Consider the following 18451-nt stretch of genomic DNA (forward strand, 5'->3'; position numbering starts at 1 on the left):
TTTATATGTACGTATTTTCTTGTCAATCGTTGAAGTGAATATTTAATCGAGCTCTTAAACCTCATTCGCATATCGCATAAGGTAACGATTTAAGAAAAATCATAAACACATGTTGATGAAATTATAAGGACCTACGACCGAAAGAGTTTGGAAAAGGTGAACACAATTCATTCGCACAGACGTCAAAATTTCTAGCGAATTTAATGTTTGCGAAAAATTAAAGTATTCAATACTTATTGCAAGAAAATTTACGTCCGAAGATTTATTTTGTAGAATATCATCCGGATGAAACAAATGGAATAGTTGAACTTCCAGATCAATTGTGGCATAGCGATCGCTTTACTGGCTGAATTAATTACCCCAACGGATCAAATATTCCACCTCTTTATCACCGTATTCCGTTCCTGGAGACGAGGATAATTCGTCCTCGCCTCGTAGTTTTCTCATTTCTCTCTACGCTGAGTTTAAAAATATATTCTGACAAATTTATAGCTGAACCCCTGCTATTTGCCACTATGATTTATACCAAGAAGCCTCTCTGAATGCTAACCGGATTCACGAGTTTAGTTTTCTGGCAACGAACTCGCGAATTGCACCCTTCAGGGTTTCATTATTCGGGTCGACAAATGTCCCTATATCGACAGCCCGGGTAACTCGGGGTAAAAAATCATACGACGATTGCGCTAACTGTTTACTCTGTCCTCTGACGAATAGACGAACTAGTGAAAACAACAGTGAAAACTTGTTACATTAATTCAGCAATTGACGCGGCAAATAACAAATAATTGAACAATCTTCACAATTAATTGCTTGGTCAGCTTTACACACTGTACGGTAATTACCGTTAGAATTAATGGGAAACACAGGTAAAACGATTGCTTGACGATACGTGAAATCCAGTAAATAATCAGTCATTCATCACCAAAAGCAATTTTCGAAACATATGAATAATTAAATAATTAAAATATGAGTAAGTAAATCATAGGATGCGCTTTAATTTATTAGGAGATAGCCGCACAACTCGAGTATTTATCAAATTATAATACGATACTCGTTAACTATAACGCTATTTGAAAATACAAAATAGAAAAAATTGAAATCTTAGACAAAAATATCGATGCTTTATTTCAAGTCACTTCAAAATTGAATTCACGCTACGATGGCTCATTTGATTCAGATCTTTGTTTTTTTTTTTTTTTTTTTTTTAAAGTCATTGAAACGGAATTAATTTTTTTCCGCAGTCAATTAAATATTTTCATTTGTTAATCAAAATCAATACCGATGCAATGTCGTAAAATTAAATACACAACGATGTCAAGATATTAAAAAGCGTTTCGGTGAATTCGTAAAAAACAGTCTTCCAAGTGAAATAAGTCATTGCATAGAGTGAAATCGAACGAATCTACTAGACATTTAGCGATTTTGAAGCGATTTTAAACAAGGCATGATTGATGTCGAAACTTTTGTTTATAATGGGACTACGGGATAGTTAATGTGCGACTAACTCGCAAAGTGAACAGAAAGACAGAAAGTATCGATTTTGGCTAACTCGTCTCTTGAACTTGAATGTAAAAAAATCCATTAACTAGTAGCGTATAGCGGTGCTTCATTTTATTCGAAACGAGGTAACACTCGCTAAATATACTTATACCGCCATTCTATCCAGTGAAAAATCAAACAGCCCAGTTTTTTTTTCTTTCTTTCACGCCTGAGCCTCGGTGTGTCAAGCGTGGAGGAAGGGTATAAATGATGAATAAGAAATGAAGAAATAAATTTCCACCCCTCCCCTCCCCTGCCGACGTTTTTTTGCGAATAATATGTCACCGAGGAAGTCTGAGAACGCGAGATTGAGGGCTTGCCGGAGTTCTCGCGTTTTTGGGGTCGCGCAGGACGAGAGCGACAAGACGAAAGTAAGGGGGGGAGAGGGAAAGAGAGAGATATAGAATGTCAGAGAGTACCTGAGTTTTTCAGGAGACAAGGAGACGATGTAAAACCGAGTCGAGTCGTTAAATTTGGAATGTATTGTACAGATCCGTCGATTTGCGGTGATCCTGGCCGGCTAAACACGCCTCGAAGAGACCTTGACCCAAGTTATGATGACCAGAGGAGCCTGGGGTAGAGGAAAGCCACTGTTGACCCTGGGCTCGCTGCCACTAATAACTTCTTTGTAGGGTACGCCGAGGCGTCAGGCTCCTTTCAAGATGAACTTTTCGCCAGGGTCTCTCTTCATCACCCCGCCCTCCTCCCCCACGTGTGTCGCGGAGCTTTTTCTATTGAACAAAAGAGGATAAGAAAGAATATGAAGAGGATGAGGAAGAGGAGGAGGAGGAGGAGAAATAAGACATAGGCGAAGATGAACTAAGAAGACAAAAAGAGAGGGGAGAGTGGGGAATTGCACACGCACCTCCGAGTGTTTGAGGGCCTATTTTCGTCCCGCTTTTGCTCCCGGACCCTTACACGTCGGGCCACATCACTCACTTACTTTGCTCGTTTGCTCGCTCTTCTGGCTCTGATCGATTGCAGCCTGCCCGAGATAGAAGACTCTCGGCGATGAAGTTCCACTTCGTGTTTACTATAATTATTCGTCAGCCCGGGAAGCGTCCCTGGCTAACCGTGGCAGCGCCATTATCGTGAATAATCTGCTGGGTCTTCGAAATTGAACGAGATAGAGCGAGGAGGGAGGGTAAATATTTAGTTACACTTAAGGGGTCGTCGAGCGCTTTCGAAGGCTGAAACAGTAGCTCTACTCGGAGCCTCTGTTTCGTCTCCTTGCAGTGGTTACTCAAACGAGTCTCTGCTTCCGATACAAGTTTCCATAATGGTTTTACTACAGTCGTTGTAAATTTAACACGGTTCTTCCAGTGCCGTAACAAGGGAATTGAAAAATGACGAAACTAGCGTCACGCTGAACAAAGACATCGTCTCGGGTGTTTTTGTCCTGATTATGAAGGACGGTGCATATAATTACCCCGGGTAATGTGACTACGTCGAGATCACAGAGGAGGGATAATGGACTGTGAAAATGGTAAATGAACGTCATCCGTGTAAAGGAATAATACCAAAGTGAATTCGAATGGGTAACGCGCCCCCTAACGGGATAACGTATTAGCTAAATGAGTGCATTGTGCAAGTCCATAACGTGAAATGGAATTCGACATCGCCGGTTGAATGGGGAGCATGAGGGACGGCTTGACAGTGTAAAAATGAACGTTGAAACAACTCCCCGTGGATCGGAACACCGAAAGCAGCCGTTTTCTTTCATCTTGTCCAGATTTGAGAGCGCGATGCGTGCATATCCGCTTTCTGAAGGGTCCCAGGTAAAAGACTGCGCAAAGTGACAGTCGTCGTTACAGCATGCACTATAGTAACAGACATTGGATGGGGGCGGTCGGGTTTTCTGGACGTGCTACCCCGGCTGATGGGTATACATCCAACACTTCCAGAGCAAGTGTCTAGTGCCCAACCCCTGCACGCTCTTCTTTACACGGTTCTTCCAGTCTCATCCAGACGCTCGGGCCTAGCCGGCGCCTCATTGTTAGCCAAACTACCCGCTTTTCACTCCTACGTTGATGCTTAAATCCTCGAGAAGAAATGACAAGGTGCTGCTCTGTGGCCCAGTTCGTAGCTTCTCCTACCGGTCGACCTTGGCGCCCCGCGATGACTTGACGATATTTTAAGACCCTTTTGAACTTGAGACTCCTACAATTGATGGTGTGCCGAGCTCTTGAAGACGCCTGGTAAAGAGCAGCTGAAGATGGTCCGTTATCACTGTATTGGTATCAAGTAAATGAAGGATTGTTGAAACTTACTTAGATTCTTAGAAATCTTTCAACGGGACCTGAAATTTGAAATTGTGCATCTAGTGAAGAGTAGTGACAGGTATGAACATGACGAAGCAAACGTAGTCGGTTTAATTGTGTTGAATTCGAAAAGCATTATCTTAAAATCCATTCAAACTCAATACTCGTACGATCGCGAAATGCCGGGCTTTTCAAGAAACCTAGAAAAAGAGCGTCCAATGGTTGCGTAGCGTCATTACGTTGGTATCAATGGTTGATGGGTCATTGAAACTGCTCGAAATTTTGTGAGTCGTTCAACTATATCTGAAATTCGAAATCTGACGTGTGGCAGAGATCAGGTAGACGCCAAAATGCGACGTTGGAGAAGCTCGGTTGTTTGTGTTCGATTTGAAAAGCACTTCGGTATCCGAGTCACGGAGATAGATATGCGTGACTCGGTTAGTTGTAACAATATTGCAAGGCGTTTAAAACGGGCGAAGCGACGATGTCGTCGAAGCATTCGCGTGTAGGCGGAATGTTTCCTAGTTTGCCTATTTGGAACGTGGGTCTCGGGAGTTCCGACACGGAGGGACGACGAGGTTATAAACGTTTTTGCAATCTTTACTCTCTCCCTCTCTCGCTCTTTCTCATCTGCATGAGACGTTTTCGGCTGGGGGTTAATATTTCAAATCTGTCATATGCAGCGGCCCGTCGCCTCGGACGAGTTTCGCCTCTCTTCAAAAAGCCAACCCCACTTCTCATCCCCCTCTCGTCTCCTAGTTTGGACTTTCTTTCTCAGGTTATCACCAGCTGTCGTCTCTCTCTCCTTCTCTATCTTCATTTCTATCTCTCGCTCCCAGCCTCGGGGTGTGTCCTTTTTTCCTCGTATTTCACCGGCCTGTACGACAGGAAACCAAAACAACTGGTAAGAACAGGGACGGTACACCATGTTACTGACACCTCAAGCTCGCAGCCAGCTCCCTCCCTCTCCCCTTCCCGATCTCAAAGTATTGTTTCGATAATGACAAGGGGCGAGATAAGGACCGTCAAAGGCTGCAAGGCTCGTGCGAAGTGGGCTCAAACTCCGCGGGAAAAAATAAGCAACTAAAAGAAGATGAAGAGAAGAAAAAACGCTGATGGATAATAGGCAGACTTTCATAAACAGTCAGTGTCTGATTGTAAGAGCTGACTGGTCCGGGCATGCGCCAGAAGGCAACCGAGTGTTAATTCTTTCTTTTTTTTTTCATCCTGTTTTGCTCATTTTTTTCATTAAACCCGAAGCGGCAGCGCTGCTACAGGTATGTCTCTGTGATGGTGCAGAGACAAAGATCCGTATCCGGATATCTAGCCGGGGGCAAAACGACCCTACCACTATTAACTGTGCCGACTCGTTCCTCCAACACACCAAACTTTGTACCCTTTCATAATGAATACTTACGCCAGCTTCTCTACTGCGACAAAAGGCGCCCGATGGTTTCCTGGAGTCGTGCCTTCAGCTCTTCTGCCTTCCAGGTTCATAATTACACGCTCTTCCGCTTTTCGGCTTATCCGGCTCGATCTTGAAACTGCTTTGCCAGAAACCTCCAAAGAACGGATCCCAGGATAGGATCCTCTTCTCCTGCAGCGACAGCAATCCTGGAAGGTGGTATCTTCTCGCCTGTTTTGATCCCGAACAATTGGTTTCTTTGTCTTCACTATCGCTCGTGTTTCTGGCTGTATTTGCAGCTGCTGTGTCGATACAGCTGAGTAAACTCCAGAAGGATCGTCGAGCGTGTCGATCAAGGAACACAAATCACAGTCCATTATGGGATCCGATTAAACGCGTTCTGCAGTCATAGTACCTGCAGAGAGTCGAGTGTTTGCGTGGTCCTGTCGGAGGGTCGGAACCGCGTTGAATCAAGCTCGCGGTTGTGTAGCCGGTGCGAATTTTCAGGAAACTATACTGCCAACCGTGAACCCGATATCACTGTCTCTAACTTTTCCCCGGATATTTCCTGTGCAAGTCCCGAGTGTTTCCTTGCAGCAACCGACTCTCGACCAGAGATTAAATCGCGCCGGAGCAAAGGGCTAATCCTCCCTCCCTCTGTCCCTCTTATTCTGTTTCTCGCTTTGTCCCCGGACGCCAGGTCACGCTGGTAAAGTTGTGTTATAGTTTATTCAGACCATGGAACGGGGGATGAAGATTAACGATGACGTCGTCGAGGCTGAAGCTTCCGCGGGCACTGTACACGTCGTTAAGTTGGATTAGCTATCAAAAATTCATCCGGTTTCCCGAGTAAATCAAGACGAAGTTCGGGACCTCGGGAATAATCAACGCTCCAAATTCAATACGAAATAGAAATGATGAACCTCAAGTTTCCCAAATCTTAGAAAAGTACCTGAGATGCATTCCCGGGATTTTCTTCAATCTTTCATATGTTGTGGCATATCAAAAAACATAATGATGTAAATTTTGTTTTCAAAAACTAACATGACATCACTCACTATCGATAGACGATAATACGCCCGGTGGTTTTACTTTCAGGAATTTCAACCCTTATTTATTTATTTATTTTCTGCCGGTAGTTCTCAACTCTTAAACAATCGACCAGCAAATGAAAAAAATTCGGGTTTAATGTCTTTTTTATGCACTATAACGTGCTACAGAATAAGCATAACCAGTGAGCTTCGCCTCGGGTAATTTTCTAATTGTCAGTCACTTTCATTTATTATACCACCGCCAAATTATACTCGAGTTCGCAGAGCTGACCGTTGCTGACCAATCGTTGAACGGATTTCAGGCGCTCCATGCAGATCCGTGCGGTAGCATATATGTATATATATATATATAGGTATGTATATATATGTGTATATTCCGCGAATCACCATATTCCTCTTTCCAGTTGAATTTATACTTGCCGAGACGATGGTGGATGTGCATCCCAGGGTGGCAATCTGGGTCAGTTTGCCCAGAGCTTCTCTCGCTCTCTCTCTCTCTCTCTCTCTCTCTCTCAAACACCGGGCCTCGCCTCGGTCACTGCACCACACATTGCACACAGCGTAACTGTCATGTTCCGCTGAAAGCTCCAAGTTCTAGCCATCCGGTTAGTGATCAGCTTCTGGATGATTCTGCCGCTTGTTATCCGCTCGATCCAAGCGATTGGAAAAATATGATGAGCGACGAACTGCTACACTCGCGTTATTGTGTCAATTCTGCATCGCCACCATGGTGGAGAACGGCAAGCTTCGGTATAGCCTACTCTTGAAATTTCTTATTGGCACTTGAGACGGTCACTTGATCGAAAAAACGGGCATGAGGCGAATAATACAGTTTCGATATTATACGATGCCGTAACTGATTATTGATATCATTAGCGAACAGGATTTTATAAAAGAGCTTAACTGAAATTTGGAGACGTAAACAATTTTTACACTTAGAATTATGTATTCCTTCAATCATTTTCTGAACTATTAACGTAAGTAAATATGAATTTGGTTTCCTTGGAGAAATATCTTGTCTTGGGATCTTTTTTTACTTCACTGATGAAAATAAGATTGTTTCAACTTACTTTGAAGTTAAACTCGATACTTAGAAAGCAACTTGAACGATCCTTTTTTATATCATCAAATTTGAAAAAGATCCCCAGATAACAGGGTTTCTCGATAAAACCAAATTCGCATCAATTTCTGTCAATAATCTAAAAAATAAGTAAACAAATATGCAGTATAACCGTAAAACTATAGTCGAGTCTGACCGAAAACTTGTACAGCAAAATTGAAAAAGAATATCTTGATCTAAGCCGATGACAAAATTTATGACACCACACGATAGCGAAACAAATCATAATTCGGAGGAATTTAACGAAGTTCAACTCTCACCAATCGCAGAGAAAAAGGGTGAAAGTCGATTTGGTCAGCTTTTCCTTTGACACCCTTAACTGCGGATTTCTTCATTCATGACATAAGCTGCGTTTCAGCGTATTCCGCGTGATGCGGTCCCGAAATTGAGGACGGTTAGAGGGTGACTCGTCTTCCGATAAGAGAAAGAGCCAGCGATCGCAGAAACTATATAACCGACGGTCCAACACTCGTAAAAATTTCAAATACCATTTCTCACGGGACTGTCAGCCCCGCGTCGCGCGCTTTAAATTCCAAGCTTAACTCTCCTGACGATGGCGTAAAGTGACATTTTTCACTGCATGAATTCTGAATATTCGCACTTTCCCACTGTAGCTCAAAATACACGCTCGGTCATGAGCCCGGGAATTTCAATATAGTCAACGCAAGTCGCCTCGGCTTTTTCACGTCTCGCAATTTTCTGCCTCTCGGGAGAGGGAAGTCCATTTTCAGCCTTGAATCCGACATTAAGTCCCACGACGCTGAATTCACTTGAAACAAATTAATATCACTTGCAACCCAATAAAACCCCCGTAATAAAAGACGCGAAGTCAGTTCCATACGTCATTCCGGAATCTTCAAACCTCTCAGTTCGACGTACACGACGGAGTGGTTTCTCGCTATAATCATGTGAACCTGTCAATATTACGGATCCCACTTTAGCCGACTTGAAAACGTTGGTGTGAAAGTTCGAACTGATTGAATTACCAAAGAACCGAGTGCCAGTTCCCTGTAATGTTGCAAGAACGTTTGTCAGAATTCACAAAGATTTTCATACCCTTAGGAATACCTAATTAACAATTTCTTTTGCGTGAATTTCATCCACCAAACGATGCAGCGTGTCGAGCTTAACCAATCCTCGAGCACAGCCCCGCCGAAAACATCGTCTGAAAGTGAGAAATAAAACAAGAAACCCCGATGACGTTTCCCTGTGAAACCGTCAGCGAAGCTGACAGCTCTCGGCACGAGGTACCTACAAAGGCACAAAGCAAAGGCGCGCACCACATTGTCGGGATTATGTCATTCGGCGAGAGGTTCGATCCGAACGCTGATAGGGGCTGACGAGAAGAAGCATACACTCGGCGAGGCATGACGTGAAATAATGAGGGAGGGTAATTAGCTGGCTAAGCATTTCCTCCAGGGGTTATGTAGTGGGTGCTCTTATCCTCGAAAGAGCGGACGGCTGGGAGAGACGAGGCGAACGGCGACCGTCGTGTCTAATCTGCATCTTGGCCCCGGAGGCAATGTGTGAATAGTGCCTCGTACGACTTTATTCCCCCTTTTTTCTTTCTTTCCCCCTTCTTTACGGGCCAATCTCGTCTCTGGCTACTCGGCTTTACCCGGCCGGCTGTCCGCACGAGCTTCCGGAGAGTCATCGAGGCCGTAGAATAACTGCCGAGTAATGTAAGCTCGGCTTATTTCCCGATCTTCACCTTCGAGTCAATTACGTTTTCGGAAACCTCGGAGGCGGATCCTTCGAGGGTCGAGATGAGTACCCTTGGGGAGTTGCGAAAATGTCGCGACACTTACCTACCTCTTCTTTACATAGTCGAGGCACGGCTTGGGCCTCGCAAATTTTTACGGTTCGCTGGCTGGCAGGCATTCCGTGCCACTTCCGAGATCAAAGAAGAGCTTCGATCCTTGAGTATGTAGGGCCGGATCAGGACCTTCGACCTGGTTCACCACTCGAAAAACCCTTTAGATACTACCGTTTGTTCCAGAATTTTTAACCGAAAGATAGAACACCCGGAAGCCGCGTTCCGTTGACAAAAGTAACGTTACATCAAGCATTTTTACGACGCTCAGTAGTGGCAAAAAAGTTTTCACATGAAAGCTTCGCAAACGTCACTGAAGTTGATCTGATGATTTGTTATTAAAAATGTACCGGTGGTATAGGAAAACATTTTCCAACTCTAGATTCGAACTATAAAAACATTACTATATTTCAAATCATGAGAGACAATCGCGTTATTCAACCATTCTTTCACAAAAAATTTTATTTTTCTTGAATGCTGGTTAGATTTTGGATATCAATACGCGTATGTGTGAACGATAAATTTGTGACGATTGTGTGTTTGGTATGCATTTCGAATTTTGTTACCAGCTTGCAAGCTCAAAAAAATCTGTCACGGACGATTTCAATAGGATTCATTTTTGAACAAAATAAGCTATTTTTTTATTATTATCGGACGAATCATACGAATTTTTCGGTGAAAAAATAGTATGATTATATGACTGCTTTGACGGTGCTTACGACAAGATATTTGAAATACAGTACCTATTCAAAACTGTTCTTCTCGATCACAGGGACTTTTTTTCGACTACATTGAACTTGATTATAGTCAAATCCTTTCTCGCAACTCAAGTCAATTTTGGTAATCTTTGAATCCAGGCGCCAAATCCAGGATCTTGAGTGCAGATTACAGGGATAAGGATCAGCTGTCGATATACGGTAACTGGAATCGGGCGTTTGCTCTGTTTCCGCGAACTTCCCGCAAGCTCGTGTACACACCATAAGTTCAACTCAAGCTGCGTAAGGCGCCGGACAATATTGAGCATTCGGGTGCCGACGTATTTTCGCCGGTTCTCGAATGCCGATTACTACCTCGGCACATCCTGAGCATCGCGAGAATCTTGTGGTCGATAGTGACGGTCCAACGCGGAATGCATCACTTCTATCTCTCTCTTGTGTCACGAGGCGATACGGAATTGAATTTGCAAACCGAACAAGCCAAGGTAATTCGCTGTTGCTCATTAGTCAGCCGATAAGGAAACAGAATTAGTTAAATTCTCTAGGAGTCGAATTCTTAACTTATGCAAATCAGGGTGAATTTCACCAAAAAAAAAAGCGGCTCCATTTCATATGTACCGAGTGTACGTTTTACCGTTTGATATTTTTCCCATTGTTGACACGTCGGTCAGTAAATTATACGTATCCTCGATCGCACAAATACAGTTCGATTTACACAGTGTTAAATTATCCAGGTGACATTTCGACGAAATGACCTGGTACAGTGCTTCCCAAATCGTATTAGGTATATCGAATCTGAAAAATCGACGAAGCACAATTTGGTTTCCTCTGGCCGATAATTGCCGATCAATTATCGCTTGAATAATAAATAAAGTCCGATAGCAGCTGGGTCAGCTTTAGATCGTAAACGGACGTCCCAACTCCTGATCTTACCTCCCGATGTAGCGAACTCGATTGGCTAATACAGCCAGGGTCTCTTCTGTTGCTTCGCGAGATTAAGGGACGGACGATTATCCGAGGGTGGAAAAACTTTATAAGAGAGATTAAAGGCGTGTGTTATATATATATATATATATATATATATATATATATATATATATATACGTACATGGAAAAGAGGTAAAAGGGAAGGAAAGAGGAAGAAAGCTCGATACAAGGCAACTCACACTCAGACTCTACCTGCGCCCCTATTAATCTGCCAGGATTAAGGATCACGACCCTCGTGCTTCTAATACGTTGTACACAGGAAATATAAATAAGGAGTAAAGAAGGCGCCTGGCGAACGATGGCAACGTTTGGATTCAAGCGCCGAAAACAACCACTAATAGCCTTACTTTCGGCCGGAGTATAAAGGCGTGAAAAACTTTCCACTCAAGAAATATGATACACATACCCGAGTTGCGTACCTACATATATCTTGTATAGAGATGTGAGATCCCCCGAATCTCTTCACGGACTCATTGCAAGAGTCTAGAGAAGATATGGCGGCGATGAAGAAGAAGAATAAGAGGAAGAGGAGGGAAAATTAATAACGTAAATGAAAGTATCAACGTCCTCGTATTTTACGGAGAAACAGAAAACAATAAAGTAAGAGTTGAAACGTGGGACGTTGAAGGATTGAACAAATCTTCAAACCTGCGAAATAACTTGCACAAGCATTTTTACTCTTGCAGAATTAGTTATCAAACGATTTATTGCTTTTCGAGTGTTGACTTTGCATTTGATACAAGTATTCGAACTTTTAATATTCTCTGCGGCGTATTATCGCCGGATCAAAAGTTGTTCCTCTTCTTCTCAGCGCAAAGATCATTGAATTGAGATTTTCGCGTTTATCCAACACCCGAACCAAAAACCTCCGTAAAAGATGATAAATAAAAGTTCGGTGACGCCGCGTTTTGCGCTGATTGGGTTTACGGCCGTGTATATAGTATATATAATGGACTGATCCCGGTGCGGAAATTGAAAAGTTCTACGGAAGATACACAGATTTTCAATGGGATCGTCTAGGTCTGGTCGTAAAGGAGTTTTTAGATTGTTTCCGAAATCCGAAGCGCGTCGTTCGCTACGAATCGCACAATGACAATAGTTCTACGTCTCTTTCCCTGCGACATTTGCACAAAAATGGGTTTCCTAGGACCAAGGGATCTCGCCTCTTCCGTCCTTCTATCCTGATCCCGAAACGGACCATCAGCTACGTGATATGGAAACCCAGGCCAGTGCAACCTCCGTAATGAACAGACTATCGGCTACAGAGTCTCAAGTAGCTGCGCTGGATGTTCGGAGTGTACTTAAGGAGATCATTGTCTCATGAAAACTGATCACCGTATGACGTATATACGAATTTTTCTCTCGAGTACTGTATAAATTACTGGGAGGTTTGCAAAATTCTCAATTGCTGATTACTGTTTGAAGATCAGAACTCACGTTTAAACAGCAAACATCAGTCACGAACTTCGTGAAACCGTCAGAATATGTAGTACTAGAAAAAACATCGATGTTGCCATCCCGTAATAATTAGTTACTGCGACATTATTCTGGTTTCATTAACTGAACTGCCATGCACCCATCGACAATTAATTGTATCGCGATATTATTTTCCTTGGTGCCTCGCGAATCGGGATCGAAGAAATGACACTACCAATGACAAGCTAGTAAAATTCACACAATTAGTTTTCAACGGTCGTAAATCCTGACCTGGACCATTGGACGATGCTACAGTCGAGGAGTTGGAAAAACAAAAATTAATCAGATACCGAATTTTCAATCGAATTCATGAACTTGTCGAGAGCAATCGTCCGTTTCGGGTTAGAATCAATAAGATTCTCCTCCTGCACTGGGTTCCAGGTTCTTCGCGAACCGTTTCGACGGGTCGCGTCTGGTGGACACGATCTCTCTCAGCTTGACCACCGTCGGAGGACGAGACCCCAAGTCTCTCCCGATAAGCAAGAAACAACTTTTCCAATTTCCCGCGAATTGCTATAGCGAATTGAGATCCGATACGCTGGCTATGACCGCTAGCTCCAAGTCGAGAGAACTCTTTTCATACCGACCTCTGATGATGACGACTGGCGCTGCTCGCTTGCATACAAATCATCCCCATTTCTTCCTGTACATACACGGTATACATCTATACATATATTCTCTGTCATTTCATCACGATCCTGGGTCTTCGGACTTCGGGAGACGCCGTCCCACGTCTGATTGATGAAAAATACACCGCGGGAGATGATAAGAAAAGAGAAAAGCGGAATGGTTCGGTTGGGGTTCGTAAGTTGGGAAAATACGGATGGTTGTATACTTCGTCGCGATATGGCCGAGGGGATATACTCGCGGCACGTTTGATTCGACGTTCCGAAATTCATCTCGGATCATTGCAATTGCGAGTTGTTAACTGCCGTACATGAATTCGTGAGATTTACATTTTGCGAGATGTTTTTAAATTCACTTGATATCGCGACGAGTTACTAAATGAAGCCACGCGAGTGCGTTAACTGAATAAAATCAATTTTCGATTCAATTCCATCGGCTTTTCAATGTCACTTTAAGCATGAGCAATTTCCATCAGTTATTAATTCCGAACTATCGCTTAACAACGATTCCATTTCGACAGTTGTTTTGCTATACTCTAGACCTGACACATCCTCGATCATCCAAGAGTCGTCTGCGGTATCTTAATTGCTACAGTGATACCGGTGTAGCAATCCATTGGACCGTACCCGGAATGCATGCACCGCGGAACGTCTCGACTTCCCCTCATCAATGTTTCCGATGTGAACGACGTGATTAAAACCGCGACAAGTGGTTTAAGCCTCGCGGTATCAACTCTTGCGTAACATATCTATCGGTGTTGCAATTAGTTGAACAAGCCTGAACGGCACGATAATCAAAAACGTGACGTGGGGACATAATTATATTAATAACGCATCGCGAATGTAAAACTTTTTCCAAATTCCATTTCCTGAAACGGAATGGCGGCACACGGTAACCGCTATTCCGTTCGAACGGTTCCGGTCCTCTTTTCAAAGCCCCAGGGAAACACATCGAGCTCATCTCCCTGAGAAGGACGTAACTTCAAGACTACTCACCAACGGGATCAATTCCATCGTAACCTGCGCGGCAGTTAAAAAACAACTTTAAAACTTTACGTACGCCGCAAACGATCATCTTTTTTACGTTCGAATTGTCCACTCAATTGAACCATTATTCGAAGCAACAACATTCACTCCAAGAAAGACTTCATTTCACAATTTGGTGACAATCAGACACTGTCCGATGTCGATTCGACACTGTATTCAATACATGTCTAACACTGTCTGACGTTAAATTTACAAATTTAGCAAAAAAATCATCCAACAATTGTTCACGTCGCGTCAGCCAATTTCAACACGACAATACTTACAGTCTAACTTTCTCAGCTTGTTTTCAACCTGGATTCATCATCGGATTCTGTTTCGGCAAACCTTTGGCTGTCATCTCGTTGTTTTTTTTTTATTTTTTCAGGAACGACGCAAGGGCTGAACTGCTTTATATGCGGAATGTACAACGACGGCGTCGGCAGCATCACTCCCTGTCTAAATTACACAGCTCAGATGCATCTGAACGAGTGTCCGACGGTTTCGTCATGGTGTATCGTGAGTATACACAGTTTACGACTAGCAATTACCTTTTTTCATCCTCATTAATTTTATGCCCGAGTAAATTTGTACACATGTATATATATATACACAATATATATATACAATATATATATATATATATATATGTATAACGGTACAACTAATGCAATTGCTAATACAAATGCAGCTAATCGTTGAATTTCTCTACGAATAGCACTATTTCTTTGTTTCTTTCTTTTTTGAATTCGTGACGCGTAATCGAATTTTCCCCGCGATTCCACCAATTACGCGCACTAAAGCTGCCTGTGCACGATAAGCAAGCAAGGATAATGGCATCCCTATACCGGGACATTTGAATCGGCGCCAAGGATCATATGCCGTGACTGAACCTACACTGCACTCTATACACGCACTAGCGAGAGCTGACCGTGATATTTACGTTATTCGAACACACAAACGGACAACGCGACGATAGCTTGGATATTCCAGCTAGGCAAGCTACCAGATTTCCAGCCAAAGTAACGACGGAGAATATAGTGAATTATTCATTTATAGCCGTATATCATACATACGGTAGACAATTAATGGTCAGACGTTGAATTGCTTATCTTGTTATCGGTTCAAATAAAAAAAGGAAAAAAAGAAAGAGAGAAAAAAAAAAAACGATACACAATCGAACGGCAAATAAAAAAATACAAAGCTACGAGATCACGAAGAAGAAGCGAGAAAATACCGAAAAATGAAAACCATTGTGTATGAAAAACTTGAAAAAGTTTCCAAACACTGTTTATAGCCACACGTAATGTAGGTAATAGCAATTTCTTGGTTTACAACCTTCAATCACTGTCTTCAATTGCAATTTGTAAAAAGCAAAAATGATTGTTAAATAATGGAGAAGAAAATCTTAGATTTGACAAGTAAGACTTATGGTCCTTCGGTCGTTTAATAAATAAAACCTACGGCGTTATCACTTTACTTTTCTTTCCATCGCTGCGTACCGCATACTTACGTATTCCATTTTTATTCTCTTCCTATTTTCACTAATTTCGTCTCGTTCGAACGCAGACTCAGTTTGCTCAGCGGTTCAGGTACAACGTACTCTTTACAAATTATCAAATATTACCATAATAGGACGACAAGGAAGAAGCACTTTTCTCGTCTGTACAGAAGACGTACATAGTACATATGTATATGTATATTTATATGTGTATGTGTGTCGTGAGATGTATATATACGTAAAGAGACAGTGCACAGTCGCTTGCCTTGCAGTTTTATACCGGCAATATTATCCTTTGAAAAATATTATAACGTCGCAGTCGCTGCTTCTCGTATAATGAACCGACAATTTCCATCGTGCTATTTTCCAGCATTTAAACTGGATCGTTTGAAATTTCATCAAACTTCAGCAGAGCGAATATTTCGTGCTCTCTGAATCCATTTCTAGCTTTTGAAATATCTTTATGCACGTTTTCAACTTTATACTGTGTTCTTTTTTTCAAGGAGAAATTCACCCGTTTCTTTTCGACAAGTACCCCAATTTGAATAATTAATGTTCAAAAAAAAAATAATATTTGATAATAATAATCGTTTTTCTTTCATTACGCCAAGTTTAATCGAACGAAAAAAGCCACGACAGCGATAGATCAAATTGGAAAAGTACGAATGACGACGAAAAGAAGCAGAACATTTTTGAAGATAACACAGAAAAACACTGAATTTTCAACGAATCGTGAATCTGTATTCACCATTTAAAAACTGAAGCTTCTTTCATTTCGTTTTAGATTGTATTCTCCGTTTTTTTTTTTATTTTTTTTTATTTTTTTCATCAAGTTCAACTGTGCAAGAAAATATTTATTCCAACTGGAAAGTGAATCAGTTCTGAACGAGAATTTTAGAAAATGAATGAAACCGTAACAATGAAACGCGTTAGAAAAGAAGTAGGCATTCTTCGCTGTTTTACTTTCAATTTCTTTTTTCCTCCCTTTCCCATTTCGTCTGAGAAAAATCTTTCCGAGATTAACAGCCAAAGCGATTGTCGAAATACGCGGCAAAACGAACAGCGAAGATTCGCGGGGGATTGAATGCATTGAGAATCGGGGATTACGAGTCGGTCCCGTAGTAACACTGTTCACGGTACAAAAGAGTACGCCGTCTTTTTTTTCTTTTCTCCACTCTTTCTACCCCCTTTTTTGCACTGTCTGCACGCGCAATGGGGATTCAATTTTTCTAAAAAATCCATTCGTCTCACCTCTGCGTGTATCAAGAAGCAGAGGCTGAAAAACAACCCTTGCGAGCCTGCAAATTCCGTCCCGATTATAATAATTTCCAACCGAAACTCTCGCGCCAGATTTTCACGCGAAATTAACACACGTTGTGCAAACTTGATTTGGGTAAAATGCTGCGGAACTTTTTTGACTGGATAGTTTCCTCGGCAAGTATGCAACAAATATTTCACAAAATCGTGACAGTGATAGATCAGATTAGAAAAGTACGAACGACGACGAAAAGAAGCGGCAAATTTTTTAAGATAACAGAGGAAAATAATCGTTTTCTAAATTTGCAACAAATCGTGAATGTGTATTTATTGAATCGATAGTTTTCTGGACAAATATGCAACAAACATTTCACCACGGATCAAATGTAAAAGATTTTTGTGTTCTCTTTAGATTAGCTCTAAAATTCTGTCGCTTAACTAAAGATGTTCGAAACTTGTTTCCTCATTTCGAATCCTCTTGAAACTCAACTTCGAACGAATCAGAATTACCGTCCAGACTTGTTTGTTTTAATCAAATTTTGAACTAGCTACTCGACGTTTTTCACGTTCATACCGTAAAGTGAAACTTCTTAAAGTCTGTTTAAAGTACCGGTGAAAATAGTAGAGAAAAACACCAATGGTTTAGAAATATTATTTAAAAGTTTGCTGTTGCTTTTTTCGAGAAAATGTAAAGGGGTGCAAATTTTTAAAGTGACAGATTAACGGTTTGAGAAAAAACGCGGGGTTAACTGTAGAATTTGCATTAATCACCATGTCGGAAAAAAGCTGATACAAATTTTTTAATCTTCGCTGCGTAACAAACGTTGCGTTTTGTACACGTATCGTGAGTACGAGGTTTGGTTTGGGGGCGGCGATTTCACGAACCTGCACTACTCGACTCCTGCGAATCTGCATAGAGATTGAACCGGCGGCGATGGTTACGGTGTGAAAACTTAATATTTCCCTCCAGTGGTCCTGTTATATAGGTACAACGATATTACAGAACCGAGAAACTGGTAGAGGAGGCAGATACACAGAGGCGAAAAAATTGGAACGACTATTTCATCAAATTCTTTATGCGTTTTTCTCCCGGTCTCGTTCACCCCGCGTTTTCGCAAAACGCCCGGCGCCGCCTCGCGATGAAAAGTTTCCCAACTGCGTTTCGTTTATTATCATTTCACCCAAGCCTCTCTACTTTTTACATCGGAATCGCAATTGAAAATATCCATATTCGAAAGCCGAATGCCTTGTTGTAAAAATGCGACGTGCCAAAAACCGTGAATTGCTAAAAAAAATAAAAAAAATTTGTGACGTTGAATTTCGCAAACGCATTTTCTGTTTCTAAGTGTGCATAAGATTTTTGTAAATATATTTCAACACACAGAAGAATTTGAAATTCTATCGTTACAAAACATGCTTGTATTCAAATTTCAAAAATCGTTTCTACGTTTAAGCAGAAGCTGTGAAAAAAATTTCAAAACAAAATATCGAGTATTCTTATCACTTTTGACTAATTACCTGAGAAATTCAAATCGTACATAGCGATGTTTTCGTATCATTTCACATCCTCTCGTGTTTCTTTTTGAATTATTCTGTTTCAAGTTTCTCGACTTTGCAGGTATTCAAGTCTTCATGCATTAATTATTTATTCAATTAATGGTTGCTGGAATTTCTA

The 18451-nt window shown here is 41.8% G+C and overlaps 1 protein-coding gene across 1 annotated transcript in view; it reads left to right on the top strand.

Moving 5' to 3' along the window:
* The window catches only part of LOC124215827 (lymphocyte antigen 6G), a 66634-nt gene that overhangs the window by 5781 nt on the left and 42402 nt on the right, over window positions 1-18451 (top strand). Inside the window, exon 3 of the mRNA XM_046619629.2 lies at window positions 14407-14537. Coding sequence (XP_046475585.1) covers window positions 14407-14537 — 131 coding nt within the window. The remainder of the gene's footprint in view (window positions 1-14406; window positions 14538-18451) is intronic.

The sequence above is a fragment of the Neodiprion pinetum genome, chromosome 4, assembly GCF_021155775.2.
Source record: "Neodiprion pinetum isolate iyNeoPine1 chromosome 4, iyNeoPine1.2, whole genome shotgun sequence".
NCBI classification, from domain to species: Eukaryota; Metazoa; Arthropoda; class Insecta; order Hymenoptera; family Diprionidae; genus Neodiprion; species Neodiprion pinetum.